This window comes from Trachypithecus francoisi, unplaced genomic scaffold (assembly GCF_009764315.1).
Source record: "Trachypithecus francoisi isolate TF-2019V2 unplaced genomic scaffold, Tfra_2.0 Lachesis_group0, whole genome shotgun sequence".
NCBI classification, from domain to species: domain Eukaryota; kingdom Metazoa; phylum Chordata; class Mammalia; order Primates; family Cercopithecidae; genus Trachypithecus; species Trachypithecus francoisi.
This window is the reverse complement of record NW_022681453.1, coordinates 195675735-195699367: the sequence shown is the minus strand read 5'-3', so window position 1 is coordinate 195699367 and position 23633 is coordinate 195675735. Positions and strand designations below refer to the sequence as shown.

The window sequence follows — 23633 nt, the reverse complement described above, 5'->3', positions numbered from 1 at the left end:
CCCCCAAATAATCTACATTCAGAGCCTGCAAAAGAGTCGGGGCCCAAGGAGAGAAAATGGAGACAGAAGAGAAAGGGAATTACTCCCTCCAGGTCCCCACGCCTGAGTCAGACCCTCTCACTGTTCCCTTTACAACCACCGCACACCCACCTGGTCCCGGCCTGAGGAAAGGAATACAAGTCCAGGAAGGTTTTCCCTTCTCTTTTTTTTTCTTTTTCCCCTTCTTCGTCTTTCTTCTGTCACCCAGGCTGGAGTGCAATGAAGCGATCTCGGCTCACTGCAACCTCAAGCGATTCTCCCGCCTCAGCCTCTGGGATGACAGGCCCCACCACGCCCGGCTAAGTTTTGTATTTTTAGTAGAGACAGGGTTTCGCCATGTTGGCCAGGCTGGTCTTGAACTCCTGACCTCAGGTGATCCACCCACCTCAGCCTCCCAAAGTGCTGGGATGACAGATGTGAGCCTCCACACTGGCCCATCATGTACCTTCTGATCCTACAAGCGCACTGTGAGGTAGGCCGGGCATGGAGTCTAGTTTCAGCTTTGCATTGAGATCAGAGCGGCTCGGAGAGGTCGGGGCCTCATCCAGGACCACACATCCAGCAGGCAGCAGAGCCACCTGTCACCCAGCTCTCCGGGTGCCCGGCCTGTGCTCCCTACACAGCCGCTTACTGCCCTGCCAGGAAAAGGCAGGCAGGAGGGATCTTTCCACTCCCGTCAGGGGCTGAAGAACAGGCGTCTAGGAGCTAAATTTGGCTGGGGGACTCTCCCAGCCCAGACAGCCCAGGGCCCTGCCCAGGGGCCAGTGCTTTCACTTGCTGACCTCATGCCTCCACCACTACTCGGGACAGATGAGGTTCAGCACGACTCAGGTTCAGCCAAAGGATACTAATGGGCCATGGAATAAATCCTGCCTGGAGCCCTGTTCACCTCAGGACTTGTCCTCAGACCAGGGACCTTCCTCCCTGGTCACTCAGTCAAGGAATCACAGGAGATCAGTGCGAGAGTAGCCCTGAACAGTGCGGGCACGGGGGTTCACGCCTGTAATCCCAGCACTTTGGGAGGCCAAGGCGGGCGGATCACGGGGTCAGGAGATCGAGACCATCCTGGCTAACATGGAGAAACCCCGTCTCCGCTAAAAACACAAAAAATTAGCCGGGCGTGGTGGGCGAGCCTGTAGTCCCAGTTACTCGGGAGGCTGAGGCAGGAGAATCGCTTGAACCCGAGAGGTGGAAGTTACAGTGAGCTGAGATTGCGCCACTGCACTCCAGCCTGGGCGACAGAGCGAGACTCCGTCTCAAAAAAAAAAAAACAAAAAAAAAAACAGAAGAGTAGCCCTGAAGGTCCTCCAGCACACCTGGTCTTTGCAGGCCCGAGACACCCTCAAGAGTAAAGGCAGTGCCTCATTCAGGAGGCTGAGGACTAAGCGAGCAAATGCAGGCCGAGCGCTTCCCCAGGCCTGGACCTCCGGTAGCACTCACCTGTGTCCTCAGTGTCCTCATTGCTACACTGGAGCCCGATCGCTGGGCCTTTAGGAAGAAGGACGTGCCCTTCCTGTTGACAGGCCAGGCCTCTGACCCAGCCGTCTCCTCTCCGTGGGGAGGCAGGAAGGGCCCAGGACTCAGGCAGCAGATCAGGGACCCCTGGCCTGGCCTCTGCTCAGCTGTGTGATCCCGGGGAAGCCCCACCTTGCGTCCCCCACCCCCACCGCCTTGGTTTTCTTCTCACTGAGAAGTAGAGGAGGTGGCTGGCTATTCGGCAGGGCCCCTTCCACTCTGGGAATCCCCAGTTTCAGCAGCAGAACTTCCCCGAGCAGAAAGCCGCTGGGAACGTGGGTGCCCGGGTAGGAGGTGGAAGCCCAGGGAGAGGCAGACACGGATGCCCTGTGCAGGCCCTGCCTCCAGCCTGGCGGGCGGTTCCCTGGGCTTCCATACCCCGACCAGGCCCTTCCAGAACCGCAGCCAGTACATGAAAGGGGCCAGACAGGTGACTCTGTGTTCCCGGAAGCTGTGGTTCAGGAAAAGTGGGAGGGAGAGAGGGAGGGAGAGAGCAGTCGAGGGAGAGCAGAAGAGTGTGTGATGAGAAGGAAAGACAGGAGGAGGAGGAGCAGGGGGAAGGGAGGACACAAGCCTGGAACGGTGAGAAGAGGTGAGGCAGAGGCCCACGTGGAGAGGCAGAGCCTGGGACGCTGCCTGCTGGGGAGGTCAGGGAGGAGCAGGGAGGGCGGAGGCAGCCACCCTGGAACAGAGCTCGGAACCACCATTGCTTCTGACTTCCTTCAGCTTGAAACACTGCCTGGCCACAAAGCAGAGGCAGCAGTTGCTTTCTTAACAGGAGGCAGAGCCGTTGTTGGGTGATCTTCTTCCCATTCCCTCAAAGAACCTCAGCCCACGCCCCCATCCCCTTTGGCCTGGAGACACCAGTGTTGGTGGATTTTCTGTAAAACAGTAGCAAAGACCTCGTGTCCGAAGCAGCACCCTTCACCTCTGTTGTCAGGGCCACAGGGGAACCTGCACCGAGCCGGGCAGGAGCCGGCGGCTGTTGTCATGGGAACTGGCATCCCAAGGCCTGGCCTGCCTCCTGCCTCCTTTATCGTGCTATGATGATCACTGCTCCCTCCACGAAGCACCTGCCGTGTGTGGGGGTTTGTGCCAAGCCCTTTCCATGCACTGTGTAATCCACGTCATAACCACACGATGAGATACGACTAGTGTGTGTGTGTGTGTGTGTGTGTGTGTGTTTTCTTCTAGATACTAATCTTACGTTACAGAGGTTGAAACCAGGCAGCCCACATTCAGAGGCCTCGTCTTAACTATGGCCCTACGTTGAAATAAAATGTGGAAACCGCCCACAGACATACATCGTGGTGGTTACAGGTCATAGGAGCTGCCCTCCTGCCTCTTGGAAGCAACGCGACCTTGGGAAGCGACGTGACCTTGGGAGAGTGGCGTGTTTGCTCTACGCTGGTTTCCTCACCTCAAGACCTAGAGTGACAACTTCACAGAGCAGTTGTGAGGATTAAAGGAGGTGGCCTGAACCACTGAGCACAGGCCCTGGCCCGGGCAGCATTCGATTGAGGGTTTGTTAGCACAGGAGTTCTGGCAAGCCTTCAGCCTCCGGGCTGCTTCCCGCCAGCCATTCTTCTGCATGCTAAGAACTAAAGCGAAGGGATTTGGACCCAGATGGAGCATGGGTGCCAGGCACTGTGCCCAGCTGCCCGTGAGGGCCAGCAAGGTGCCTATGTCCGGTGAGGTACTAGGATTCTGGGCCCCGGACTCTGCAGTGCGATGATCTCCCCTTCCCCCATCTGTCCCTGCCCTGCTCCACCCTCAGCCACCTTCAGGGTCCCCACCCAAGGGTCAGGGCAGAGCAGGGCAGGGCTGAGCGGGAGGCAGGGGGAGGGGGTCATTATCGCCGGCAGCACGGGGCTGGAGAGAGTTGAACCTTCTTATCAGTTCCCTGGGCTTGTGCTGAAATGCCCAGCCCAGCCCAGCTCCGAGGCACGGGCTCTGGAGAGCAGGGCCCTGGGGTTGCCGGCCAAGCCTGTCTCCTCTGGAATGGCCCAGGACCAGGGATGGGGGCAGCGGCCTGGGCACCAGAGAGTCACCAGACTGACTGCACAGTGTGGTCCCACGCAGGCACTTCCCTGTCTGGGCCCCAGAGTCCTGTTTGTGAAACTGGGGGCTGGGGGTGGCTGGATGAGGCAGCCCGGGCCCTGTCCTCTCCTAGAGAGTTAGGATCCTGTGACCCCTGGGAGGCGGCTGTGACTGTCTGCCCTACAGACGAGGAAGCTGAGGCTGCACACAGGACAGTGACTTCTCCACAGCACACTAGCTGGGCACAGAGAGGAATGACGGGGCTGAGCTCCACCCCACGTGCCCGCAAAGCCTGTGAGCCCGCTGGAAGGCCCATGGAGGAAAGGCGTGGAGATGGGGGCGCTGCTCTGGGCACCCCATCCCAGGGTCTAACCCCTTTCTTCAGGTCCTGGGGGCCAGCTGGGGACCTCTCAGAGGAGCCCTCGACAGGCAGGCGCCTGGCAGCTTTGCAGGCCTGGGGGTCGCTCCTCGGCTCCAGCCCACAGAAGGCAGAGATGGCAGGGCTTCCTGGGCGTGTGGACAGTAGGCCGCATAACTGGGCTCTGATAACACCCCTCCCCTTATCAGTGGGTCAAGGACTGGGTGGGGTGCATCTGAGAATCAAGAGTACATTCCGCAGAAGGAAGGGGCGGAAGGAAAAGTGGGTGCAGCTGAACCGAGGCCTCCCAAAGGCAAAGAATCCCTGAGGGCCCCTGGCTTAGGGGAGTGTGGAGCGGTGGGGAGTCAAAGGAAGCCACAGTCAAAGTCTCACGTAACCCTCCAGGAGCAAAGGGGCCTGATCCAAGTGACTTTCCTGAAGAAACCTTAGAAATCCTGAGCTGGGGCCGGGCGCGGGGGCTCACGCCGGTATTCCCAGCCCTTTGGGAGGCTGAGGTGGGCCGATCTCTTGAGTCCTGGAGTTCGAGACCAGCCTGGCTAACATGGTGAAACTCTGTCTCTACTAAAAATACAAAAACGAGCCGGACACGGTGGTGCACACCTGTAATCCCAGCTACTCAGGAGGCTGAGGCACGAGAATCGATTGAATCCGGGAGGAGGAGGCTGCAGTGAGCCGAGACGGCACCACTGCACTCCAGCCTGGGCGACAGAGCGAGACTCCATTAAAAAAAAAAAAAGAAACCCCAGGCTGGGAGGGACAGAGGGACCCAGGACCTGCATTTAGAGCAGGAGGCCGTTGCCCTCAGAGGCGTCATGGTCTCCTCTGACACTTTGAGGAAAATTGTCTGCCCAGTGAGGAAACTGAGGCCCAGCGTGTGAGGGGAGATGACTCACAGCTGGCTTAGGGCTTGAAAGGCTCTTGCCTGGGGCTGAGTGAGTCCCCTGCATACCTGGAGGCGAGGACCAGTAGGTGCCATCCTGAACCAAGGGACAGGGCGGCAGAGGAAGGGCAGGGCCTCCGCAGATACCGGGCCTGGCCTTCTTTGCCCCTGTGGGCTGGGACTCCAGGCAGGCACCACTTCTTCAACCAGCCAGTTCCTTAATTCACGTCTCGGCCTTGGCCCAGGCTCCTGGACCCCCTCCTCCGTGGCCCAGGCCAGGCAGGTGGGTGAGGCTGGGCCTACAGGGAAGGGCCTGAAGCCTCCAGGGCTGGTTGTGGCAGGACCCAGTGGGCTAGAGATCTGGAGGGACGTCCTGCATCGCCAGCGGCCGAGAGGACAGGGGCTGGGCCAGCATCCCCTGAGAATGCGCCCACAGCCCGCACACAGCCACACACTCCTCCACGGCGCCTGGGGGTGCTCCTCTGAACCCTTGAGGGACGTCCTTCCGTCCCCACCTTCCTCCACACCCTGGCTTCACCCGGATACAAAGGTGGCAGGAAGCAAACAGTGTGGCAGAATCACTGGGACACTTTATAAAAATTCCTGCCCTCCTCCGACACGGAGAGGCTGCGCCAGGGGAGCCCGGAGAGGCCGCGCCAGGGGAGCCCGGAGAGGCCGAGTCAGGGGAGCCTGGCAGAAGGGACTTCCCTGAAGAAAGGGGCCCGGGTCAGTCTCGAAGGTGGTCCCTGGAGAAGCTCTGGGGGGCGTGTCAGCTGTGTGGTGGAGAAAATAATCACGATGATACTGGCTGCAGCCATTGCGTGCCTACCGTGTACCTGTGTTCCCGAAGTTTTGCACAAAACACCTCATTCTAGCCTCTGACAACCTTCCAGAAAGGCGACATTATCCCCAGTCCCACGGTCACATTCCGGCCGCTAGCAGAGCCACAGTTAGATGTGCCCCCCGGCCCCCACCCCAGGGGCCTGAAGACAGGTGGGGCCTGGGACCACCCCAGGGACGGGACCAGAACCAGCTCCTAACTTCCCACCAGGAAAGAGGGACCAGGGTGAGACACAGCTGCAGGAAAGATGCAGGGCCGGGCTGTGGTGGAGAACGCCCCCACCCCTCCACTTCCCCAGGACGCCGCAGCCGGGAGGGGGCTGCTCCCAGCCTCAGGGCCCCAGAAGCCATAGGGCCAGCCCCAACCCCGCCCCGGAGGCTCCCGCGAGGCAGGGCTGAGCCAGGCCAGTGTGGTGAATCCCTGGGCTGCGGGTGCCCCCTGCAGCCAGACAAAGGTGTGACCGGGCAGAGGCCAGGTCTTCCCCAGCCTCAGACACCCTGACAGCCGTGGCTGGGAGCTGGGCCAGTCGGCTGCTGCAATTATTAATTATTGTTGTCTTTTTTTTTTTTTTTTTTGAGACAGAGTCTCATTCTGTCACCCAGACTGGAGTGCAATGGCGTGATCTCAGCTCACCGCAACCTCCATCTCCCGGGTTCAAGCGATTCTCCTGCCTCAGCCTCCTGAGTAGCTGAGACTACAGGTGCCCACCACCGCTCCTGGCTAATTTTTATATTTTTTACTAGAGATGAGGTTTCACTATGTTGGCCAGGCTGGTCTCGAACTCCTGACCTCAGGTGGCCTCTGCCTCCCAAAGTGCTGGGATTACAGGAGTGAGCCACCGCGCCCGGCCTGTTGTTGCCCAGTTTTAAGGAGGAGAGAAATGTTAGGTGTCTTGTCTAAGGTCACAGAGCCAGGTGGTGTCGGGTCCTGAACTTAGGCCTCCACAGATCAAGCTCCTCCATCCCGGAAGGTCTTTGTCCCGGCCCATTAGAGCCTCCTCCAAGCCCTCACCCAGGACAGACACGCGCAGCGTGACAGTTGTAAGAGGCGGGCAAGGGTATTTAATGGGCATTGAGGGTCTTGGCACTCCCGCCAGGGGAGTGGGCAAAGGGCAGGGCCCAGAAAGGCTTCCACTCAGCGGTCAGGAAGTGGGAGGTAAGGAGGTGGGTTCAGGAGGTGGAATCACGAGGTGGGTTCAGGAGGTGGATTCAGGAGGTGGAGCTCAGGTGCTGGTGTTGTGGGCATCTCCGCGGGTGCACAGGGGCAAGAGGAAGGCCGAACCTCGCCTGGGGCTCCTGCGACAGCAGGGCGGGCACTGGGCCCGTGTGGAGCTACACACAGAACAGGGGCATGAGTGCCCTCACCAAGACGCCGCCCCACAGCTCGTGCCAGGTCTCCTGCCCCTGGAGGCAAAGGTAGTGGGCTGGTACAGCAGAATGTGCTGCAGAGGCCCCAGGGCACAGGGGTTGCCCAGCCCCACGGCGGCCTCCGGACCCTCCACCTCCCACCTCCGTGTCTCATGGGGCTTCAAGTCAACATTTCCTTTAAATAAAAGAATCTCGGCCGGACGCGGTGGCTCACGCCTGTAATCCCAGCACTTTGGGAGGCCAAGGCGGGCGGATCACGAGGTCAGGAGATCGAGACCATCCTGGCTAACATGGTGAAACCCCGTCTCTACTAAAAATACAAAAAACTAGCCGAGTGAGGTGGCAGCGCCTGTAGTCCCAGCTACTCGGGAGGCTGAGGCAGGAGAATGGCGTAAACCCGGGAAGTGGAGCTTGCAGTGAGCTGAGATCCGGCCACTGCACTCCAGCCTGGGTGACACAGCGAGACTCCGTCTCAAAAAAAAAAAAAAAAAAAAAGAATCTCCCGCCACCCCCACCTCTTGGCCAAATAATAAACCACAAGACTCAGCTCAGTCCTAAGAGTGCCTGGCCCAAGGCCAATCAGCACATTAGTGGAGTAGTCATCATTCATTTGTCTTTGTGACTCCAGGGACCCCTGGGTATATTCTAGAGGCCTGGGTCCTCCTTTCAATGCCCCTCCAGTGTAGAACCTTCCTCCCCCAAGCTCGGAGCGCTCCAGTTTCAGGGTCAGCCCAACTTCAGGGGCCTCCCCCTACACCCTCACAACCTGCAGACACCCCTCTCCCGACACGCACAGACACACACGTGCACACACGCTTCTTACCTCCTGGGGAGCTGCAGCCTCACCACACCCTGGGGGACCCTTCCCTGGTTCGTAGGTACCCGGAGGTTGGGGCTGGGAGCCAGGGCAGGCTCGGGGGTTGAGAGCAGAGGGGGACATTGGAGGGTGCAGGTTGGGCACAGATGTCCAGTCAGGCCCCACCACTCTCTGCAGCTGGACAGCTTCAGCCATGTACCTGGGGAGCAACAGGTCAGATGCAGGGGCCACTGCCCTCCGTGGTCTGGCTCCCCTGCCCACCTCAGCTTAGGAAGCATGCGGCCCAGGGCTTGGCTCTGCAGGAAGCTGAGGCCAGCCTCATCCAGGACGCAGCACCCCTCTACGCCATAATGGGGCAAGAACCCACAGAGCCAAGGAAGTAGGGAGGCCCCAGAGCTCCCAGCGCCCTGGAGAAAACCCCAGAGGAGCAGGCAGTGTGAGTGTAAGGGCCGGGAGCTGTGGGAAGGAGCCAGGGGGAACCCACCTCTGCCCCACCCCCGGGCTCACCAGTTGGGCCTCTGGTTTTTGCCAACTCACTTGGGTCCCAGTGGTGCACAAAGTGTTAAATACCAGTTGCTGGCACAGCCCTGGTCGAAGGGGTTGTGTCTGTGAAGGTGTCTGCACTGGAGGGGGATGGAGACCGGAAGAGGAGCTCAGAACCAGCAGGAATGGCTGGGCCATCGCCCAGTGGCCCTCCCTGAGCTGGTCAGCTAGCCAGCGCTCAGTCCAGGGCAGCAGCAAGCTGGAGGCCGGGAAAATGAGAGCACCCCCCAACCACTGCCCCATCCTCCTCCTCTTGGTCTCCACTGGCCACACGCATCCTCCTGCTACCTCCTTCCAGATACTGAATGTCACTGTCTGGAAGGTCAGTTGAGTGAGGCCCAGTCATATTTCCCTAACCGTGATCACATGGCCCAGGAAAATCTGGGCTAAAAGCCTTGAACACACAATGCGGTAAAGGCCAAGTCCTCCCCTGGGCACTCTTGACCTTGACCAGGTTTTCTCCCTCCTCTCTCCCCTTCACCCACTCACTCTACCCATCAGCCTCACCCCTCCCGAACTCCCCTTCCTCCCCAGGGCAGGCTGGGCCTCACCTGACTTCAAAAGCCTTTGCTGTCACGTTTTGTCACTGAAAGTGGCCCAGCAGCATCTCTGCCCACCACCAACTCCCCCGTGTCCCATGCCCCCCGTCCCTGCCACAAAGGCTGAGATTTTTAACACCTCCACCAAAGGAACCAGGACTCCATGTGAGGACAGCTGGCACTCACTCCAGACGGCTCCAGAACAGCTCACTGTCAGTCACCACAGGGCAACACGCATCCTTGCACTATTTGAGATTCTGCCGACTTTAAGGTATTTAAAGCATGTAAAAGAAACGTATTGGCTGGGTGAGATGGCTCATGCCTGTAATCCCTGTACTTTGGGAGACCGAGGCAGATGGATAACTTGAGGTCAGGAGTTTGAGACCAGCCTGGTCAACATGGTGAAACTCCATCTCTACTAAAAATACAAAAAATTAGCCAGGCGTGGTGGCGGACGCCTGTAATCCCAGCTACTGGGGAGGCTGAGGCAGGAGAATCGCTTGAACCCGGGAGGTGGAGTTTGCAGTGAGCCAAGATCATGCCACTGCACTCCAGCCTGGGAGACAGAGCAACTCTCCAGCTAAAAACAAACAAAAAAAGAAACTGGTACTGTGTTAGTCATTTAGAAGATTTTGATTAAATTTATGGAATTTTGGCCAGGCATGGTAATTCACACCTGTAATCCCAGAGTTTTGGGAGGTGGAGAAGGGAGGATCTCTTGAGCCCAGGAGTTCAAGACCGACCTGAGCAACATAGTGAGACTTTCATCTCTAAAAAAATAAAAATAGTTAGGTGGCTGTGGCATTGTGCACCTCTAGTCACAGGTGCACTGGGAGCTGGGATGAGAGGATCCCTTGAGCCTAGGAGCTCGAGGTTGCAGTGAGCTGTGATTATGCCACTGCACTCCAGCCTGAATGACAGAGTGGGACTCTGTCTCTAGGAAAACTAAAAATACATTGACAGAATTTAAAAAATATATATATATATATATATATATATATATTTTTTTTTTTTTTTTTTTTGAGACAGAGTCTTGCCCTGTCGTCTAGGCTGGACTGCAGTGGTGCCATCTCGGCTCACTGCAAGCTCCGCCTTCCGGGCTCACGCCATTCTCCTGTCTCAGCCTCCCCAGTAGCTGGGACTACAGGCACCCACAACAACGCCCAGCTAATTTTTATATTTTTAGTAGAGATGGGGTTTCACCGTGTTAGTCAGGATGGTCTCGATCTCCCAATCTTGTGATCCACCCGCCTCAGCCTCCCAGAGTGCTGGGATTACAGGCGTGAGCCTGTTTTTGTTTTGCTTTGTTTTGTTTTTGTTTTTTTGTTTTGAGACACAGTTTTGCTCTTGTTGCCCAGACTGGAGGGCAATGGTGCGATCTCGGCTCACGGCAAGCTCCGCCTTCCAGGTTCAAGTGATTCTCCTTCCTCAGTCTCACAAGTAGCTGGGATTACAGACACCTGCCACCACATCTGGCTAATTTTGGTATTTTTAGTAGAGACGGGGTTTCACCATGTTGGCCGGGTTGCTCGCAAACTCCTGACCTCAGGTGATCCGCCCACCTCCGTGACACAGTCTGGCTCTGTTGCCCAGGCTGGAGTGGAGGGATCATAAGTCCTTGCAAACTCAAACTCCCGGGCTCAAGGGATCCTCCCACCTCTCTCTCCCAAGTAGCTGAGACTACAGGCATGCACGACTATGCCCAGCCGATTTTTAATTTTTTTTGTAGGAATGGGGTCTGGCTATGTTGCCCAGGCTGGTCTTGAACTCCTGGCCTCAAGAGATCTTCCCACCTCAGCCTTTCAAAGGGCTGGGATTACAGGTGTCAGTCACTGTACTCGACATTAGGGAAATAAATTTTGATTAGATGTATATAAGGCATAGAAAAATGTTGATTGTATATGAGGCATAGAAAAATGCTTAAAGGAATGATGATCTTTAATAAATTCATAAGACTGACCAATACATTTTTTTTTTTTTGAGACAGAGTCTCACTCTGTTGCCCAGGCTGGAGTGAGGTGGCACGATCTTAGCTCACTGCAACCTCCGCCTCCCGGGTTCAAGCGATTTTCCTGCCTCAGCCTCCCGAGTAGCTGGGATTACAGGCGCCTGCCATCACACCCAGCTAATTTTTGTATTTTTAGTAGAGATGGGGTTTCACTGTTGTTGGCCAGGCTGGTCTCGAACTCCTGACCTTGTGACCCACCCGCCTTGGCCTCCCAAAGTGCTGGGATTACAAGCGTGAGCCACCGTGTCTAGCTAAGACTGACTAATACATTTGTACCTGCCTCTCCCACGCAAGATGCTTTCAGATATGAATGAAACCAACAGCTCTTGGCTGGGTGCAGTGGCTCACACCTGTAATCCCAGCACTTTGGGAGGCCGAGGCAGGTGGATCACTTGAGGCCAGGAGTTCGAGACCAGCCTGGCCAACACGGCAAAACCCCATCTACTAAAAATGCAAAACTTAGTCGGGCATAGTGGCAAGTGTCTGAAATCGCAGCTACTCAGGAGGCTGAGGCATGATAATCGCTTGAACCTGGGAGGTGGAGGTTGCAGTGAGCTGAGATAGCACCACTGCACTCCAGCCTGGGCAACAGAGTGAGACTCTGTCTCAAAAAATAAAAAAAGAAAGAAACCAACAGCTCTGAAGTACTCAGACAGCCCCTCACTGTCTCCAGACCCGGGGCTCCTGCTCCGACTCTGTGTCTAAAACTGCCTGACACTCCGCAGGACCAAAGCCAGAGTGGGCTGCTTCTCGCTCCGTCTCCCACCCAACTCCCCTCTCCCCGTTCCCCGCCAGGGATCAGGGCTTCTGGCTTCTCTCTCTGTCTTTGTGTCTCTCCCAACGTGTTATGGATTCTTTTGGTGGTTGGTTTGCTCACTGTTTCAGAAATATTTTGGGGCCTTAAAAATGTTTCAGGGGCTGGGAGTGGTGGCTCATGCCTGTAATACCAGCACTTTGGATCATCTGAGGTCACAAGTTCGAGACTAGCCTGGCCAACATAGTGAAATCCCATCTCTGCTAAAAATACAAAAATTTTTAGTAGGGTGTGGTGGTGCACGCCTGTAGTTTCAGCTGCTTGGGAGGCTGAGGCAGGAGAATTGCTTGAACCCCGGAGGCGGAGGCTGCAGTGAGCCGAGATGGCACCATTACACTCCAGCCGGGACAACAGTGTGAGTCAGTCTCAAGAAAAGAAAGAAAGAAAAAAAAGTTCCAGGGGCTGGTCTGAAAGCAGTGGTTTATCTCGCCTTTTCAGTAAGTTACAGATCCAATTCCTTGTTCTACTCTTTCCTCGCTGCTCACTACTGCCCTTGTCAAGAAAAAAAGGGAAAGTTCCAGGCACTGTGCTGGGCACTGCACACGACATAAGCTGGACCAGCCTCAGCCTTCAGGGTGGCGAGGGCAGCACCGTGGGAAGCAGCAGGAACCCAGGCGCCGCCCAGGAGGCCAGAGGCTGAGTCCTGAGGGGCGGGGACAGGCCGCTTCCTGTGCAGTTTCAGAAGCTGCTGTGTGCAGTCTGGAGAGAGTCTTCTGAGGCCTGACCGCCAGCTTTGGCCGCCGGGTGAGAGCAGCGTCAGTGTGACCGTGAGGACGGCGGCCCACTGAAGCCGGCCCGGGACGGGGGAGAGTGGAGGACGTGAGCACTGCCAGCTCTGTCAGGAGCAGAGTGGAGCAGGGGCAGTGGAGGCTGGCGATGTTAAGTGAGGGTTTTGCTTTGCTTTTAAGATGAGAGAGACAGGAGCACGTGTAAATGGTGATGAAAATGAATGGTGCCAGGAGCAGTGGCTCACGCCTGTAATCCTAGCACTTAGGGAGGCCGAGGCAGGTGGATCACCTGAGGTCAGGAGTTCAAGACCAGCCTGGCCAACGTGGTGAAACCCCGTCTCTACTAAAAATACAAAACATTAGCCAGGCGTGGTGGCTCATGGCTCATGCCTGTAATCCCAAGCACTTTGAGAGGCTGGTCATGGTGTAACTCCAGCTACTCGGGAGGCCGAGGCAGGAGAATTGCTTAAACCCAGGAGGCCAAGATCATGCCACTGCACTCCAGCCTGAGTGACAGAGAGATACTCTGTCAAAAAAAAAAAGAAAGAAAGAAAGAAAGAAAGAAAGAAAGAAAAAAAGAGAGAAAGAAATTGAATGGTATTAATAGTAGCGACATCTGGAGCAGTCACTTGTACCAGCTGCTACTCTGTGTCTTGAACTCACCCATGCTGCCCATTTTACAGATGGGGAAAGTGGATGCCTAGGTGGTCAAGTAATATTCCCAGGATCTCCCTGCTGGTATGCTGTGGAGTTGTGATGTGAACATGTGTGAACTGGATCCAGAGACCTTGCTATCAACCATAGGCGGAGTTGCAACCCGGGGATGGAGGAGGAAGGGAATGAGATTTGGGGCATGTGAAAAAGTCTTGAGGCGGGTGCTGCGGGCCGTGGGAAGGAGCCCCGCCTGGTGAATTGCAGGCCACGTTGAGGTCCCTGGAGGCTGGAGAGCCTGGATCAGGAGGGCAGCATTCTGGCCAGAGGAGGGAGGGCAGGAAGAACCGCAGGATGTGAGAAGGGCGAAGGCTGCCCAGGAGAGGCTGAAACGATGCACTGATGCTGGGGAGGGACCACATGTAGACCAGAGAGGGCCGATGAAGAAGGGCGGAGCTGGGGAGTCACGGGTGGGGGAGCCAAATATGGGTGTGGTGGAGGGATTGCGGGGTGACTGGGATGGGAGGTGGGGGGCAGAGAGGGCGCCTCTGTCCTTCCAGCTGTCTGATACCTGCAGCTCCACCCTCATCAGTGCTGCCCATCAGTTTTCCTAGAACAGCCAGTGTCCTGCCGAGGGAGTCTCATGGCAAGGACGTCCACCCTCACCACTCCTGCTTGACATTGTGCTCGGGGTCCAGGACAGTGCAATAAGAAGAGAAGAAAATAAAGCCATACAGAGTGGAAAAGAAGGAGTGAGACTGTCCTTTTCACAGATGACATGATTTCCTAAGTAGAATCAACAAAAAATCTATTGGAATGAATAAATGAGTCTGGCAAAATGGCAGGATTCAACACCAATTCACAAAAATCCGTTGTATTTCCTTATAATAATGAACAAATAGAAATTGAAATTTTAAAACACATGCTTACAATAGCACAAAAACATGAAATACTTGCATATAAATCTAACAAAATGGATACAAAATCTATATGCTGAAAAACACAAAATAAGGATGAAAGACATCGAAGAAGACATAAATAAATGGAGCGGTGTGGCACGTTCATGAATTCACTCAATCTTGTTAGAATGTCAGTTCTCCCCAGACTGATCTATAGACTCAATGAAATTCCAGTGAAAATCCTAGCATATTTTTGTGTAACAAATAATAAGGAAACAATACAATGTTTTAAATGGACAAAAGATTGGAACAGACGCTTCACCACAGTTACACAGATGGCAAAGAAGAACATGAAAAGATGCTTAACCATTAGTCAGCAGGAAAATGCAAACTGAAGCCACACTGAGATGCCACAACACGTCTTAGACCTGCTAAAATAAAAAACAACAAAAACAACTGACAACATCACACCTTGGTAAGGATGCAAACAACTGGAATTCTTACCTACTACAGGTAGGAATGCAAAATAGTACTGCTATTTTAGAAGACAATTTGGCAATTTATTACGAAGTTAAACTTTCAGGCTGGACACAGTGGCTCACGTCTGTAATCCCAGCACTTTGGGAGGCCAAGGCAGGCGGATCACCTGAGGTCAGGAGTTCCAGACCAGCCTGGCCAACATGGTGAAACCCCATCTCTACTAAAAATACAAAAATTAGCCAGGTGTGGTGGCGGGCACCTGTAGTCTTAGCTACTTGGGAGGCTGAGGTGGGAGGATCACCTGAATCTGGGAGGTGAAGGTTGCAGTGAGCCAAGATTGAGCCACTGCACTCCATCCTGGGTGACAGAGTGACACTCCGTCTCAAACAAACAAACAAACAAAAAAGCCACATTCAATTACCATATGACCCCTTTAAGTATTTACCCCAAAGAAATGAAAATTTACATTCACATGCCTGTACACCAGTGTTTATAGCAGCTTTATTTATTGTAATCTCCCAAACTAGAAATAACACAAACATCTTCAGCTGGTAAATGGACAACCTATTGAACATCCACACAATGCAATACCGTACAGCAATCAAAAGGAATAAGCGACTGATATGAGCAACTACGTGAACGAATCTCGAATGTACGTGCTAAGTGAAAGAAGCCAGACTCACAAGCCAACAATTCCATTTATTCTGGAAAAGGAAAAATGATAAGGACAGAAGACAGATCAGTGGTTGCCAAGAGCTGCAGGTAGGGGGAGAAATCAACTACAAAAGACCATGATCTCTGATTTTCTGGGGTGATGGAGCTGTCCTAAATATTGATTACGGTGGTGGTCTCTGATTTTCTGGGGTGATGGACCTGTCCTAAATATTGATTATGGTGGTGGCAGGACTGTATCCATTTGTCAGAACTCATAGCTGTACACTAGAAAAGGATATTACATAGGTGGATTATTGCTCAATAAAATACTTTTTGTTTTGTTTTGGTTTTTGTTCGTTTGTTTGTTTGTTTTGAGACAGAGTCTGGTTCTGTCTCCCAGGTTGGAGTGCAGTGGCATAATCTCAGCTCACTGTAACTTCTGCCTCCCGGGTTCAAGAGATTCTCTGCCTCAGCCTCCAAGTAGGTGGGATTACAGGCACATGCCACCACGCCCGCCTAATTTTTGTATTTTTTGTAGAGACGGTTTCGCCATGTTGGCCAGGCTCGTCTCGAACTCCTGGCCTGGCCTCAAGTGATCCACCCACCTCGGCCTCCCAAAGTACTGGGATTGCAGGCATGAGCCACGCAACCGTCCAATAAACTTGGCTTTTAAGAAATCCTACCCTGGTTCTTGTACCATGATTTCAGCATCAAGCCTAAATTCACCTGACTTTCGGGGTGGGGGGCTGTTTTTGTTTTTTTTGAGACAATCTCGATCTGTCACGCAGGCTGGAGTGCAATAGCACAATCTCGGCTCACTGCAACTTCTGCTTCCCAGGTTCAAGCAATTCTTGTGCCTCAGCCTCCCGAGTAGCTGGGACTACAGGCATGCCCCACCAGACCTGGCTAACGTTTGTATTTTTAGTAGAGACAGGGTTTCGCCATGTTGGCCAGGCTGGTCTCGAACTCCCAACCTCAGGTCATCTGCCCAACTCGGCCTCCCAAAGTGTTGGGATTACAGGCGTGAGCCACCACAGCCAGCCTGGGCATTTTTTTTTTAGACAGGGTCTTGCTCTATTGCCCAGGCTGGAGTGCAGCAGTGCAATCACAACTCGCTGACTGCAGCCTCCATCTCCTGGGCTCAAGCCATCCTCCCACCTCAGCCTCTGGAGTAGCTGGGACTATAGGCACGTGCCATCACGCCTGGATAATTTTTAAATTTTTTGTAGAGATGAAGTTTCGTTATGTTGCCCAGGCTGGTTTCAAACCCCTGGGCTCAAATGATCCTCCTGCCTCAGGCTCCCAAAGCGCTGGGATTACAGACATGAGCCACGGGGCCCAGCCTGGACCTTTTTAATGGGGCCAAAGGAACCAGTTGACTCGGTTGCCCACACCACCTTCTGCCCCAATTAGAATTGTTTCCTCTCCATCCTACCAACATTCCACAGACTTTCAAGCTTCCCTGAGTTTTTGCAAAGGTGTGCCCCTCACCTGCAGTGCCCTCCCCTCTGTCTTCTGTCTCTGTCTCTGTGGTCCTCCCGAAAGCGGCACGTCCTACCCTACCATGTGGTCCTCCCTGAACCCTCAGTGCCCAAGTCTGCGCCTCACAGCTCAGGACCGGCCCCCTCTCCGAGTGTTCGTGGGCCTCTGGTGGGTGTTCCTCCCATTTCAGGTTGCTCATCAACAAAGTGTGGAACGTAGCCTTACTCACCTCTATTCCCATCGCTCAAAGAATCCAAACCGCCTAGCACACAGCAGGCTCCCAGGAGGGACAATGACCACCGAGCTCCCGGAGGAGGCGAGATTGGAGCCTCTTAAGAGCTGGGTCTAGAGGGACCTAACGAGGCGCCATCGGGGGTGCGGGTCGGGCTACCAGGCCAAGGGCAGAGGAGAAAGCGCGGGAAGCGCGGACGCCCCGGAGGTGCAAGCTGACTCCCCACGGCCCCGCGTACCTTGACCTTGTAGGTGCGGTCGGCCGAGCTCACGGACACGGCCTGGGTCAGCAGCAGGATGGACAGCGGCACCAGGAAGCCCGCGGCGGGCACAGCCACCACCATGCTGCACGGGTTAAGGATCGGAGCTGCGGGACCCCCACGCCTGGCCCCGCCCCTCAGGCCCGACTCCGCCCCGAGCCCCGCCCCGCCCCGCCCCCGGACGCCCACCCACCCACCCAGTCCCCGGTTCCACCCTCGTCCCGCCCGCCCCTCGAAAGCCTGACTCCACCCCGCTGTCCCCGCCCGTCCAGATCTGCGGTCTCCCTTTAGCACCCGCTCCATGACCCCGCCAGATTCCTTTTTCCTTTTTTTTTTGAGACGGAGTCTCGCTCTGTCGCCCGGGCTGGAGTGAGTGGCGCGATCTCGGCTCACTGCAAGCTCCGCCTCCCGGGTTCACGCCATTCTCCTGCCTCAGCCTCCCGAGTAGCTGGGACTACAGGCGCCCGCCACCTCGCCCGGCTAGATTTTTGTATTTTTTTAGTAGAGACGGGGTTTCACCGTGTTAGCCAGGATGGTCTCGATCTCCTGACCTCGTGATCCGCCCGTCTCGGCCTCCCAAAGTGCTGGGATGACAGGCTTGAGCCACCGCGCCCGGCCCAGATTCCTTTTTCTTTCTCTTCTTTTATTTTCTTCTTTTGAGGCACAGTCACAGCTCACTGCAGCCTCGACCTCCCTCCCCGGTTCAAGCGATCCTCCCACCTCGGCCTCCCAAGCAGCTGGGACTATAGGCACGTGCCACCACGCTCGGCTCATTTTTCTGTTTTTTTGTAGAGACGGGGTCTGTGTCGCCCAGGCTGGTCTGGGACACGGGCTGAAGCGATCCTCCCGCCTCGGCCTCCCAAGGTGCTGGAATTACAGGCGTGAGCCCCGCGCCCCACGCGCTGGAGACTTCACGCCCCGCCCCTTCTCCTAGCCCCGCCCATCGCCGGCCCCACCCACCTCACCTCGTCCCAGACTGGTCCTCCCAGGCGGCTTCTCCCTCTAGCCCCGCCCCCATAACCCCGCCCCCCGCAGCCCCTCCTTGGCTGTCCCCGCCTCCTCCCTCTCCTTCCCCACGTGGGCGGATACGCGATGGCCTTGTCCGTGGAGAAGGGTAGGTGGGTCGTGCGCACCAGGAAGATGAGACAGGTGACCAGCAGGGCGCCTGAGTAGAGGCACAGGGACAGGACCAGCAGCATGAAGAAGCGGAAGTTGCGGTGACCGATGCAGTTGTTGACCCACTTGCAGTGGTGGTCAAAGTCCTGGGCCACAGGGAGAGGGGCCAGGCTTGAGGACTTCCCCTCCGGCCCAACTTCCATCACCCCAAATCCCGAGGCCTTCCCCCTGCCCTCTAGGCCACCTGCCCTTGGCCCATGCACTGGCTTCCACCCGCAGGGAGAAACTGAGCCACAGAATGCCTCACCCTGGCATTTCCCTCGTTAGAGCACAGTTGGGTCTCTGTGGTATAAAGGTCACCTGTCAGGAGACCTTTAGAGAAAAGGCTGGCCTGGCCTTCTGTGAGACGCATCCTACTGTAACTTTAGGCAGAACAAAAACCATCTCTGGGCCTCCACTTTCTCATCCATTCGATGACGATGACAGTAACACCCTGGCCCAGCCAGCCTCCTGTGCTTGTAAACCTATGCAGGCCGTGCTCACGAGAGGGATGGTCACTAAGAGCCAGGAGACCCTCCAACTTGGACACCCAGGCGAGGACAGGCAAGGCCTTCCAGACCAGGCGGGCAGCCAGCCTGAGGGGCTTGGGTATCTCAGGTTAGCAAGCCCAGGGGTGGGACAGAGGGCTGCCTCTCCTCCCCTGGCCTGACCCACCCCAGGACAGATATGGATGGCCTGTGCATGTCAGCACCTCTGCAGGCAATGGCCAGCCTCCCAGGACAGGCGCAGGCAGGAAGCACATGAGTGACCAAGAGTGGCTGGGAGTTACTGTCACCCTTGGCCTTTAGCAGTCCTAAAAGACAGCTTCACGCCCAGCCCTGGCCCCTGTATGAGGGAGGCTCCTGGTCCCAGCCAGATGTGGGGCAATGGCTGGTGGACAGGTAGAGGGGCTCTCACCTCCACACAGATGTTGCACCAGGGGCAGTGGTAGGTCCGGGGCGGGCGGTGGAAGCAGCACTTTGAGCACCACTGCAGGCGGAAGGCCCCGTGGTTCACCCACACCACATGCACTGTCAAGGGGCCCTGCTCAGCGGAGCCTGGCGTGGGAAGAGGATTGGGCACAGCAGAAGGCCCTGCGGTCACTCTGGGGCATCACGGGGCATGAGGAAGGGTGGGGATGAGGTGGGCAGGGGAACCCCTGCCCCTGAGCAAGCTGTCCAAGCTCAGAGGATGGCAAAGGGAAGACGGGTTTCCAGCCAGGAGAGTTTTGTATGAAACTCAGGCGTTTGAAATAGTGAGCGCTGCTCTAAGTGGCATTGTGTAGTGAAGGGAGGAAGTACAAACAGTGGTTTGGAAGAGCCCACTGGCTTCTGGCCCTGGCCTGCCCAGTCCTCCCATCTGAGGCAACTGGGAAACCGCAACAATTCTCTTTTTCTACACCATGATGGCTTAAGAAGTGGGGTAGGGCCAGGCACAGTGGCTCACACCTGTAATCCCAGCACTTTGGGAGGCTGAGGTGGGCTGTTCACGAGGTCAGGAGTTTGAGACCAGCCTGGCCAATATGGTGAAACCCCCCATCTCTACTAAAAATACAAAAAATTAGCTGGGCGTGGTAGCGTGCTCCTGCAATCCCAGCTACTCGGAAGGCTGAGGCAGAAGAATCGCTTGAACCTGAGAGGCAGAGGTTGCAGTGAGCTGAGATCATGCCACTGCACTCCAGCCTGGGCAGCAGAGCGAGACTATCTCAAAAAAAAGAAAAGGAAAGACAGAAAGAAAGAAGAAGGAAAGGAAGGGGAGGGGAGGGGAGGGGAGGGGAGGGGAGGGCAGGGCAGGGCAGGGCAGGGCAGGGCAGGGAAGGGAAGGGAAGGAGCTAGGGCCACAGTAATGAAGACATGGGGTGAAGGGGTCCAGAGGCTGGAAGAGGGGTGGTAGGAAGAGCACTTTAGGAACCCCCCTGCAGGTTCCCAGCCCTTGGGGTGCCACCTCCTTTTCCCAGGGGGCTGATGCCTCACCTTGATGTAAGATGCCAGGGTCTGAGAAGTTGAGTGAAACGAGACTGAAGAAGGTGAGAGCAAAGAGGGGGCCTGTGATGGCGGGAAAGACCCACTCCCCATTCTGAGCCAGCCACCTGCAACTGAGACCAGAGGCAGGCTCGGTCCTGAGCCCTGAGCCGGGGCAGCCCAGCCCCCTGCAACTGAGACCAGAGGCAGGCTCGGTCCTGAGCAGGGGCAGCCCAAAGCCCCCCGCCCAGGGCCTGGCTTACTCAGGTCAGGACGCACAGACCTTACAGCCAGATCTAAAAATCCAGGCTCCAAATACCCAGGCAGACTCATAATGGCTCCACCAAATGTCACCAGCATGACCAGCCACCCAAAGCTCCCAAAATGCACAGGCACCCTTGACCTCTGTGCCTTTGCACATCGGTTCCCTAGGCCAGAATATCCCCCTTTCCCCGATTCTCCCCTCCGTCTTCTGCACTCCCCTGCCTCCATCCTATCATATTCTGTTTCCCTGGCTGTCTCTTTGTAGGAAACCTAACGCCTTGCCTGGGAAACTCACGGGAATGCGAAGAAGAGGCCACTGAAAAAGACCAGCAGCACCACATTGAAGGCAGCAAACAGGCTCGAGAGGACCCAGGGACGTCGGACCAGAGGCAGCGGGTAGGGCTCCTTCACCTGGGGCATGGCCTCCGTTAAGAGCGTCATGGTTGGGCCTCCTGCGCCTCCAGGGGAGGTCAGAGCCACCAGGCTTCCTCCCCCAACCCAGCTTCCAGAGCTCCATGGCCACGGTGGCCTCAGAGCCATAGCCCAGGATGAAAGGAAAGAAGCCCCAGTGTGACATCACAGAGGCTGGGGGTCTTCAGCAGAACTGTCTGCAGTTTTCTGTGGCCGCCTCCGGTGACAGGCGCTTCCAACAGCAAACCCCACCCCTGCACGTGCTGGGGACCCAGAGGCCCTGCCCCGACAGGCTGATGTTGTTGGAGAAAATATGACCTTGGAGAAACACATAGGAAGAAAGTTGGTCGTTTTCAGCGGGGCCTTGTAATCCTTGTAATCCCAGCACTTTGGGAGGCCGAGGCGGGTGGATCACCTGAGGTCAGGAGTTCGAGACCAGCCTGGCCAAAACGGTGAAACTCTGTCTCTACTAAAAATAGAAAACTAGCCAGGAGTGGTGATGCCTGCCTGTAGTCCCAGCTACTCGAGAGGCTGAGGCAGGAGAATCACTCGAACCTGGAAGGTGGACGTTGCAGTGAGCCGAGATCGTGCCATTGCACTCCAGCCTGGGCGACAGAGTCAACTCCATCTCAAATAACAAGAAAAAAAGAAAAGAAAGAAAGAAAATTGCTAGGTTTTTTTGTTGGGTTCTTTTTTGTTTGTTTTGTTTTGGTTTTTTTTTTGAGACAGAGTTTCACTCTTGTTGCCCAGGCTGGAGTGCAGTGGCGCGATCTCGGCTCACCGCAACCTCTCCCTCCCGGGTTCAAGCGATTCTCCTGCCTCAGCCTCCCGGGTACTGGGATTATAGGCGCCTGCCACCATGCCTGGCTAATTTTGTATTTTGTGGTAGAGACGGGGTTTTGTCATGTTGGTCAGGCTGGTCTCGAACTCCTGACCTCAGGTGATCCACCCACCTCAGCCTCCCAAAATGCTGGGATTACAAGCGTGAGCCATATTAAACTTCTTTTATAAAAGGCCTCAAAAAGAAGAAACTGAGGCAGACATTTAAAAATACATAGGCATTCATTCACTCCAAGAAAAGTAACAAGCAAGGCAAAAGTTAAAAAGAAAAGAACAAGTTTTCCTCTGCCTAGCACGCTCACTTCAAGGACAGTTATAAGATAACGCTGTCCAGAAAGCCAAGGCCGAAAGAATACGCTCCAGACACCCCTCCCCTCCAGAGCAAAGTTGAAGAAGAGAAAAGAAAGACAAATTCTTTTACTGTTACTCCTTTCCCAGGTTTCTTAAGCATGATTATGTTTTACAAATGTCTGTATTTAGCCAGTTCTTGTTTTTCTGTCAATGCAGCTACAAAGCCGCCGGCTACGCAAGGCCACAAGTGAAGCTATAGATAATGTGACCTGTCATATGATTAACCACCTTTATTTTATTTATTGTAAGTCTGCTTATAAAAACCCGCTCTGTCTTTGTTTAATGCTCAGCTTTTTAGATGTGAATCCACTAAGCCAGTGCGTACCTAAAATAAACAATCCTCTTGTTCTCCATGTCAGCCTTGCCAGTCCTCAGTTTCCTGCAACATCTCTACTAAACATACAAAAATTAGCCAGGCGAGCTGGCGGGCACCTGCAATCCCAGCTACTCGGGAGGCTGAGGCACGAGAATCGCTTGAACCTGGGAGGTGGAGGTTGCAGTGAGCCGAGATCTCGCCATTGCACTCCAGCCTGGGCAACAAGAGCGAAACGACGTCTCAAAAACACAAAAAAAAGAACAGAAAAGATTATGCGAAATGGAAGAAGCTCAGCACGAAAAGCCACGTCTTGTTCCACTTACATGGAGTATCCAGAGTCGCCAGATCCATAGAGATCAAAAGCAGATTCGCAGCTGCCAGGGTGTGGGAGGAGGGGGAACTGGAAGATAACGAGGGTGGTGGTGGTTGTTGTCTTGAGACTGAGTCTCACTCTGTCACCCAGGCTGGAGTGCAATGGCACCATCTTAGCTCACTGCAACCTCTGCCTCCCGGGTTCAAGCAATTCTCTTGCCTCAGCCTCCTGAGTAACTGGGATTACAGGCACCTGCCACCGTGCCCGGCTAATTTTTTTTTTTTTTTTTTTTTTTTTTTGGATTTTTAGTAGAGATGGGGTTTCGCCATGTTGGCCAGGCTGGTCTCAAATTCCTGACCTTAAGTGAGCCACCTGCCTTGGCCTCCCAAAGTGCTGGGGTTACAGGTGTGAGCCACTGCACTCGGCCTCTTTTTTGATTTTTCGAAACTGACCCTCACATGAAGAAAACCAAAACTCAAGTGATGACTGAAGTGATCCTGTTACTGACCACAGGTTCTTTAGGCGCCAATAAAAATTGACACGAGGCCAAGCAAATTTCCCAGACGAGACTTTATTAGGGGCTTTCGTTCCACCACGGGGGAGACAGCACTGCAGGGAGAGGTCTCCGGCCGCCCCCCAGGGGAGCGCACTGTGGTGTCGTGAGCTTGAGGAGGGCGGCACAGGAAATTCAGGAGGTAGGTGAGCGTTCCTGCAGGGGTGGTGTGCAGAACACACAGGGATAAGGAATCGCGGTAACACGTACCTCGCAGGATCAGAACACGACGAGCAAGCCTCTCCCTGGCAGAGGCTTTTGTTTTTGTTTTTGTTTTTTTCTGTCACCCAGGCTGGAGTGCA

At 55.3% G+C, this 23633-nt stretch overlaps 1 protein-coding gene and 1 long non-coding RNA gene across 2 annotated transcripts; one reads left to right on the top strand and one right to left on the bottom strand.

The window, feature by feature from the left end:
* Positions 1-3532: 3532 nt before the first annotated feature.
* Positions 3533-23633, top strand: LOC117084484. The gene is made up of 3 exons (XR_004437475.1): positions 3533-3543; positions 9167-9176; positions 23516-23633. It is a non-coding gene; the product is annotated as an uncharacterized LOC117084484 (long non-coding RNA).
* Positions 6736-21262, bottom strand: ZDHHC19 (zinc finger DHHC-type palmitoyltransferase 19). Its single transcript, XM_033213211.1, is given in 9 exon segments — positions 6736-7025; positions 7885-7975; positions 7978-8077; positions 8416-8501; positions 17147-17252; positions 18257-18429; positions 19241-19380; positions 20296-20417; positions 20843-21262. Coding segments are annotated over 8 exon segments (1044 nt in total). The 5' UTR covers positions 21088-21262; the 3' UTR covers positions 6736-7025; positions 7885-7903.